General features: G+C 46.3%; 1 protein-coding gene across 1 annotated transcript in view; it reads right to left on the bottom strand.

Annotated features, from left to right (window-relative positions):
- Positions 1 to 2707: 2707 nt before the first annotated feature.
- The window catches only part of LOC119449629 (uncharacterized), a 46267-nt gene continuing 39537 nt past the window's right edge, over positions 2708 to 9437 (bottom strand). The window contains exon 5 of the mRNA XM_037712843.2: positions 2708 to 9265. Coding sequence (XP_037568771.1) covers positions 5861 to 9265 — 3405 coding nt within the window. The 3' untranslated portion in view covers positions 2708 to 5860. The remainder of the gene's footprint in view (positions 9266 to 9437) is intronic.

Raw genomic sequence — 9437 nt, 5'->3', positions numbered from 1 at the left:
AAACATAGACCCTACGCTGAAAACTAAAAAAAAAAAAAAAATGTTTCTTATCGCCGGACATTTTCGATAAAGTTTTCACTCACTCACCCTTGCTGTATACCTCTTAAGACGTGACTGTAGGCTTATGTTGGCAAAGCGGGCTATTATAATTATTGCATGGTACCTGAAATCTATGTAATAAAAAGAGGGGGTGGGGGAAGGTGAAAGAAACTTCATTTCAAGGACAATGCTTTTTATAGCGATAGCAATTTTATGGACAATCCAGGTGAATTTTCGCCATCGGTGTCGCCGAAATATTCATACATACATACATACTATAATGTATGTATGTATGTATGTATGTATGTATGTATGTATGTATGTATGTATGTATGTATGTATGTATGTATGTATGTATGTATGTATGTATGTATGTATGTATGTATGTATGTATGTATGTATGTATGTATGTATGTATGTATGTATGTATGTATGTATGTATGTATGTATGTATGTATGTATGTATGTATGTATGTATGTATGTATGTATGTATGTATGTATGTATGTTATATCTTTATCGCATGTGCCAGGTAGATGCTATACTATATTTTCAACCGCCAATGTTGGTAAAATCAGTCTTATGTTCTTGACAGAATTATTCCTCCCATTTTTGTACGATTGCATCGCAGAAACAAAAGTCATGAATCATTTCATTCCCAGCACCCGCCTTTCATTTTAAATGTTATCTGTCTTAAAAAGAAATGCGAACCAATAAGACTGCTAAGGAGAATCACTAACAGACACAGAGGGTTGGGAGAGGAGAGCGCCATGAGACTGGTCCACGCTTTCGCCTTGTGTCACTTCTCATATGTAGCAGGGATGCTTAGATGGACACAGACAGAGCTAAATAAGTTGAACAGATTAATTAAAAGGCTTGTCAAAACAACAGTGGGATTGCCGGTTAGCACACCGGATGATAAATTAATGAAACTAGGGCTCCACAACACAATAGCCGAAATAATTGAAGCACAGCAAATTGCCCACAGAGAGAGGCTTCCCGAAACAAGGTCAGGTAGAGCAATACTCGAAGAGGTAAGGTGGTACCCAAGCGAATCCAAAAGTTCGGAAGACACAGTAGAACTAAAAGATAGCATAAGAGAGATCATCAAGACCCGGTGCATAACCTGGAAAGAAGAAAGGCAAGGGCCAAAGCTCTCCTGCAGGAGATAGAACAGGACAGAGCACATGCGGCTTTTGTAGATGCTGCATGGGTCAGAGGAAAGAAAGCCTTTAAGGCAGTAGTAGTAGATGCAGATGGAATCACTCGGGATGCGATTACAATCATGACTTAAGAAGCGACAGTCGCGGAACAAGTAGCGATAGCATTGGCTTTAAGGAATAATAAGCGGACGCGAATTTACAGTGACTCTAAGATGGCTATTAGACATTTTACCAAAGGATTTGTAACCAAAAGGGCTGCCCAGCTGATCGGTGAGATGGACAGCCAAGGGATCGAAATCCGCTGGTTTCCTGCACACATGGGGTTTGTCGATCCATCTCGGAGGAATTTGAACGAGATGGCTAACGCAGCTGCACGAGGACTTACTATCCGTGCACTACGCGACCAGGACCCCAATAATATGCTGGAGGAGAACAGGGACCAATTACATATAATGAAGTCACGAAGCATTACTACATGAACAGAAGGGAATTCCCAGTGCCACACGCTAAGCTCAATAGAGCTCAAGCGGTGACTCTGAGATTGTTACAGACAAGAACTTATTCTAGTCCAAACTTTATTAACAAGCTATATCCAGAAAGAGAGGTACCAATCAATTGCGAGAAGTGTAATGGATCATATGCTTTGGCAATGTCCTGTGGCTTTCACAGAATGCGACAAGGAAAGAGACTGGTGGCGGCGAGTGCTTCACAGTGGAGTACTTTTAGATCAAGTACAGGGCGTCCAGAAGGCCCACGACACCTTAATGTCCCAGCCTGTTATTCTTCAGTGGCACAGGCGAGGCTTTTCTTTTATTTTTATTTTTAATGCCTCACCCTAATTTTTGTACCGACGTGGGAGCCGCCTGCGTCATCTTATAAGGGTTGATCTTCAGGACCTGAATAAAGTTTATCATACCATACCAATATTAGTGCACACAATTTGAAAGGGTAGTAATTCACTGGCGCCGCTCTTTGTGGGCACCACAGTGGCGCCTGTGCATGCAATGCCATTATACAGGCTCTACACCAACTGTGTAGAGGGCCTGTTAAAGCTTGTAAAGGCGCCAGAAATTTTGCCGTACCCACGTATGTCGCGTTAGGACACCGTCCGAGGAGTTTAAGTGTTTCGCTAAACGTCTCTATCGCAGACAGTGCTTCCCCCTTGCGGCGAAACTGCAAATTTTTGTTTATCGGAACTATCCGCTGTGCAGGTCATATTTATTTGCGGCACACATCAGGGAACAGTCATTGTGGGCGGGCGGCTTTGTGTATTCGTGGTTTGTGCCTTGATTCACCAAGTCGGTAACAGATATAAGAGAAATGGGCACCGGTGGCACTATGCCGGTGTTTTACGGTTCTTTTGCAACGCATTGTGCGTGAGGGTTTATTTGCACCGGATTCGCTCAGTAGAAAGGGATGGGATTTACATCTGAAAGTGGAAAGAAAAAGTTTGTGTTAACCATTGCAGGAGATGCAGACACACCCGCGCCGCTCTGTCAAGTCTGAATAACAAGATTTTTATTTACATTCTATTCACACGGTTTGATGACATCATAATGTAAGCATAAAAAAGTCGTTGTAATCACTCGGGGAGATAATCGATTAATAATAACGTGTACTTTCATTTTCTATGTCATAACGCAACCAAACGGCGAGATGTTGTGTCATAGAGTAGCCAGCAAAGTATCTTGTTGGTGCGAAAAATGATATGTAGCCAAATACAGATCGCAGAAAGGCCAATTTCAATTACTTTCAATTTCAATTACAGAAACGTTACGATCATCAAGATGATCGTAACGTTTCTGTGTGGCAAGTGCCACGTTATGCATTTAAAACACGGAATATGAAATATGAAATGTATTGTGATAAATATACACGAGGGATAATTTCTGCTCTCCAGCTATGTTATATGTACAAGATTAAACTTCTTGCTATAGCTTACTTTAAATAGGCTACGAAAGAAGTTGATCACTCGGTATGTTGATCTTAAAGGCATGCTTTGAGTAATATAATAGATTGGTGGGCCGTAGTCAACAGTGCTAACTGAATTATTGTTTTCAAGAAAATGAAGCACCAGAGGCGCCTTAGGACACCCATGCAATAAATCACATCCAGAGTCTGGAGAACAGAAGCTCTCGTCACGCATACGGTCGTGCACACACCCAATCGTTTTCTCGCTTGTCATGAATTCGAAGCTTGCTTTTTCTGGTGATATTTCCTTTAAAAAATTGAAAGAACTTAAGATGTCTTTGTGGAATACAAGCATCGCGTCAGCCAATCATAAGAACTATTCATATAGCTATCGATACAACACCTAAGGAGCCAGCATGTCGTCAATAGCAGTACTCGCGTACGCAAATATTCGGCTCTGATTTAGAGGAAGACTGCTGAAGGTTCCACAACCGCTGTGCTGTTCTCTTAATACACACGTTCAACGTTTGAACGCTCTAGCACTTGTAGACAAATTCAAGACAAGCGGTGGACTCGTCGCTTGTTAGTGCAAAACAACTCCGATCGTACGTCTGTCCGTTGTTGCACAACAAAGGCTGCTACACCACAAATTGAGAACAATAACCATCTACGCCTCATTCCTTGGGACTATACCTTTTGGAACTTCAAATGAAAAATGGATAGGTTTTAAACTTCAAAATGTAAGCATTTACTACCTCGAAAAAACTTTTTTTTTCTGTTGACACTGTTGTGGCGGTCGAAGTACGAGGGAGTTTCAGTCGCGTATGGTTTCCCATTGTTCATATATGTTTGCTCGTCCACATTGTATTACACGCTTGCATGCGATCGCATATGTTTTCTTTCTTTTTTAAACTACATTATTTGCCCTCTTGTGTTAAATGGAGTTACCGAAAGTTTGTTGCCTTCAGCCCCTTCATCACGCGCTTCCAATCTTCCGCGCTTCCAATCTTCTCGTCGCACTGCACACAATATAAGGGTCCCTTAGGGAACAGGGAGATATATGCACATATGTAATAAAAGAGCGTCAAGTTACGTGATTACGCCCAACATCCCAGAACTTTAACGAGTACTCGACGTGCGATAATAATAACGAAACAATAACAGCAAGGAGTTGGAAGGGAAAATTCGGAATATAGAAGTACGATCAACAAGAAACAACAGCAAGTAGTTCCACACCTGCATCAGCATCGGACAATAAAACTTAAACTATATTCCTTGATTTGTTTCCTTGTTGCGTCTTAGCTTGGGATTTCGTCTAGTACTTTGTTGTTGTCCTCGTCGTTGTTGTTGACCTTTAAGTTACCATGCACCGCATAAAAGCCGGCAGACTTCGCGCGAACTTGCAGAGTGACACCCTAAATTCCAGCGAAGCAGAGTTGATACAAAGGAACCGCAGTGCCCCAAGCTGCCTTCACTGCAAGAGGCGTTTCTCGTTACAGTGGAATATCCTTGCAACCCTCGTGTACCTTTCTCACCACCTCCGCGCGCAGAGCCACAGCTGTTTGCACCGGAGGCTTTGAACGCTCAATCGCTTGCATTTGACCCTTTAAAGTTTAATACTTTTGAGCCTTGAACAATGCTTAAAACAGTTGAAGCCAAGCGTAAAAGGTTTCCCTTACATGTGTGCAATGCGTAACACGGAAATGGTGAGCCGTTTGCTTACAACATTCCGAAATATAATCCACTGCTCAAATGAGCTTTTTAATTAAAGTCTCCGGTGGCGTACGGCATCCGTAAATCCAAAACTTTAATATTTCTCCATCAAGTTCCTCCCACAATTTATATGATTTCAACGCAGTTTATGCCTGATACGATCAATAAAGTTTGGAAAATGACGCACTGTTCAGCTCCCTATAAGGCTGTAAATAGCAATGAACCAGAAGTAATTTCCCAAAACGCGCCTGATGACCTTACACGGTTGTGACTTTCCGCGCACATATACCTTAACACGTCCAACATGCTGTTCAAATTTAATTGCGTTAGCTCTTGTAGCTATTTCAAAAAAAAAAAAATTGGCTGTCATTTGGAGCGTACGTTACGAACAGACGTTTTACTCCACCGCACACAGTCTCAACAGAAGCTTTGCTGTAAAACCACTGATGTCTGTTCTCACTATACCACTTTCATTCTTCTAACCCGTATGCTCGAGAGCTCTGATTATTTTGTCTTTTATTGTATATATGTTTGGCCTCGCTCAACTGAAACTTCTCAAGAGTCAGAATTAGGGCTAGCTACCTATAGAAGACTTTACCGTATTATATGACGGCTGAAGTGTTATCAAACCGTTCAATGCTCTCTTATTTGCTCACAATATGTCAATATTACTGACGCTGTACATATTTCATAATTCACAACTGATTGCATTTTTCATTACCTGCTGCATAAGTCTGCTTCAAATGAACAATTACTTGTCTTTCTTTTTTGTCAAGTGTGTGTACGGCTGTACCTCGTATGGTGACAACGCTTTAAGCTTCTCCAAACCTACACCCGACCTTAGTATTTCTTGTTTTCAGGCCTAGAGATCAGTTGAATTAACGTGTGCAATCGAAGAACAGGCAACTAACGTCTCCGATGGCATAAAGAACACTGTCTTCCGAACACACCACGGCGAGCAACGCTGCGCAGCTCCTGTCTTCTGAACGTCCCCGTAGTCGACAACGCACTGGAGGACGATCATGTCCATGCGTCCTATATTGTCCACACCTGCACTTTCTCAGCGATCACACACCAACTCGCTCGATCATAGTACGATGAGATAATGTGAAGGTTTTCTACGTACTTGTCGATCAAGCTGTCGAGTTCCCCCTCACGAAACACGTGATAGTACCTGTGGAGCATCAGTGAACTTCCACCACCGTCGGTGTCCTGCAGGGACTCTTGAGATGACGACAGCGAAGCGGACTCCTTTCTGTCGAGGCTTCCCCTGACCTCTCCTGACGTCTCGTCTTCTCCCCTGTGGCCACCGGCATCCCCTGGAGCCTCTGTTTCTACGGCGGCCTCCCTTTCAGCGTCATCGTCGTCGTCAGCTGTGACGGTCGTGGGACTCGGACACTGCAGCACGGTTTGGAAGCTGGCGGTTGAACTGGAGCCGTTGGAGGTGCTGTTCACTAACCTTTCAACTGTCAGTGAGTCGTACGTCGGCGCCGTGCTTTCTTCGACTGCCGGCTCGTTGCAAGAATCGCTTTCCTCGCTGTAGTCCTCGACGACAAAGTTGAATTCTGGAGGCTCGTCTTCCACGTCGTCTTCTGCAGCGACCTGTGGTGCATCACTCACTGCTGAAATAGCCGTACTTTCATTGTCATTTTCTTCTTCAAACAAAGTGCTTTCAGTTTGATTCTCGTACGCATGCTCTTGATCCAAGGTCGTGAGCTGCGGTTGTGTATTTATAGGAGAATTTCGCTCTTCACCGAGCACATCAGACTTCTCACGTTCATCATGCAGTTCTTCTTCACTGCATTCCTCTATACTTTCTAAAGATTCGTCTGGGGAGCTGTCTTCGGTTGTTGTCGGCTTGCGTAATGATACGCTTGCACTAATAGTGTCATCAGGACTCACATCAGGTGTTTTACACTGCTGGTTTATTGATGTTTCGATATTAAAACTTTCCGGAGTGTCATCTGCATCCATCGAAAGCACAGACGGTAGCAAGTGCTCCCAGTACCTTTCACCAGGCTTCGACTGGTGCATGCCTCCACAACTGCTTTGCGCGAACGGCGACGTTTTTTTTATAACAGTTAGCTTTATGGGTGTTTCACTGCAGTCAACGTCTTTTTCTTCAATTTGTACCTCTGTGCCCTTCTTGTACACGAAATCGTCAGGGATGTCTGTACTTTCTGGCTTTTCATCTGCTGGGGATACAAACGAGATAAGGCCAACATCACTGTCAGTATTGCACTTCGACGTGGTCAAGTCATCATCTGTGTCCGGTTTTTCGTCGATTGGACTAACGTTAGACAATGTAGGCGATGCACCGCTCGTTTTTTCGATCCAAAATTCTGGCGATAGTGGGCTCACTGAGCTATATTCTGGGTGAACGTCAAGTGTTTCGAGTTCGTTCTCTGAAGATGGAACTTCGGTCTCGGGTTCCAAGGTCCCTTCTGAGCTGGATGTCGTACTTTCCGGAAACCTGGGCGAGCTGGGATCATCGGTGCTGGGACAAGTGAAGAACGTCTGAGTCTGCTGCGATTCACTGCTCGTGGTGAGGCTCTCTTCCTCGTGCACCGTGTCGGGCGCCGTGCAGTACGGATCGTCCAGATCTGCCACGTCGAACTCAATCTGCGGAATATCGTCCTCACAGCAACTGGCGTCACCACCGGCAGCTGTGCAGTCGGGATTGGACATGTAAGATTCCGTGTCTCCTGACTCGCTGTCGTTATCCCCGATTTCTCCGATCGACTCCGCAGCTTCCGGCTGTTGGGGCGAGTCCGCCAGGTTTTCCCACTGCTCCACGTATATGGTGTCTGTGCACTGGGCGAACGACACAATGGCCCCTATCACGTCTCGAATAACCACGGCCTCGCAATCGGAGAATTTCTCGAGATACTGTCGCGGAAATGCGCCCAAGAGAGGAGGCGAGTTCTTGGGTGCTGATTTAAGCGTCGGTGAAAACTCGGGCGACGACGCTTCTTGTGCTCCCAGCGTAATGCTGAGTGGCGACGCCCTGAGGCTGTTTGAAGTAGCCCTTTGAAGTTCCTTCCGTTGCATGATAGCTTCGATCTCACTGCTGCTTCGTTGTATCACAGAAATGATGGACTCCTCACTGTCCACACTGGTGTCACTTTGCAAGCTGCTGCATTTTCGTGACCTCACGGAGATAATCGATTCTTCTGAGTCTTCTGAGACGTTCCGGCTGCGGGGTGTTGTGGGAGACGCGCACATCGAAGCCGACGCCGAAGAGGCCGAGAACCGTCGGTGCTGCTTTCTCGGCTCAGCTCCATTGTTAGTACCGACGCTCATGCTTCGCTTCACTACCCTGCGCCTGTTCTGAAGCACACGACATGCTTCTTCGTCTTCCACAAAAATGTCAGAATCAAAAGAGTCTTTAGAACGCTCTTGGTATTCCGTCTTGACGAGAGGAACTCTCAAGTTCTCGACGGGTCTTTCTGGAAGCTCGGTTGACTCTTCTGTGAGGGTGTGGAGATCGGGCATGGAATAGTACGTTGACATGGGAACGTCCTGCTTCTTATCACCAACTCTGGACCGCTTCTCCTCTACTTCGCCTAGGGAGCATTGGTTGTAGAAATTCTTGAGCAGCGATTTCTCTTGTAGCCTCTGACCGCCGAGGCGCATCCGCTTCCGAGCGAGCTGCGGCGCGCCAGCTCTGCTCACCTTGGCCGAGATGTAGTCGTGGACAGTGGTCGTCGATGTCGCGCTGATGAGGCACTTTTCCAAGTTGGCGTTGTTATTGAACGAGTTAAACCAGTTCTTTGTTCGACAGCCGTTGAAACCCTTTGGTGGTGACTTCAGGTATCCGAGCTGTTCTTTGACTATCGATGACAGCTGCTCCTCGCTCAGGATACTGTTTCCGTTCGCTATGTCCGTCGTGGTCAGCTGGCTGGACACGTTGGTAGTCGGGGTGATGTCCTCGTCACCGGCGCGGCTGCTCGACTTGTCCTCGCTGTCCCGCCCCTCACTCGCCTCCGGTTCTTCGGGCGACTCCTGGCTCTCCACCATGGTAGGCATCTGGTAGTCCTCGCGCAGATGCTCGAACCTGGCGCAGCAGGACGCCGTTGACTTGGAGCGCACGATGCCGTTCCTCTCCTCCACTATCCTCTGCAAGTACTCGCGCGGGTCACTGGCCGTCGATATGCGCTTCTGGAACTCATGCGAGCCCTCTTTTCTGCGCCGCGCTCGCAGCATGGCGGGAATGATGCTGAGGACGTCACCTAGCGAGCGTGACTTCCCATGGCCACGGACGAACCGCTCGCCGCCGTCTAGGCCCGAAGGCGGTCTGCTCCGCGCTGCAGAACTCTCCTCGACGGGCAACTCCGCGTCAAGGTGACGCAGTTCAATGAGTCCGTCGTCCTCATCCTCCTCTTCCTCAGGCGCCTCGGCAGTGGCACACGCGTCGAGCTGTGGCTCTTTTTCGGCCCCCTGGAAGAGAAAGGTTGAGATCAGAGGTCAGTGGTTCACAGGGGTCATCTATCGACAGTTCGTGAATTTCGAACCCTGTCACTGCTTCCAGTCATTGGTACATGGCCTACGTCACGTGAAATCACAATACTGTGGTTAGAACGTTTTAAGACGGACAAACTTCCTGGGATAA

This window comes from Dermacentor silvarum, chromosome 4 (assembly GCF_013339745.2).
Source record: "Dermacentor silvarum isolate Dsil-2018 chromosome 4, BIME_Dsil_1.4, whole genome shotgun sequence".
Classification (NCBI taxonomy): Eukaryota; Metazoa; Arthropoda; class Arachnida; order Ixodida; family Ixodidae; genus Dermacentor; species Dermacentor silvarum.
This window is presented reverse-complemented; position numbering and strand designations above follow the sequence as displayed.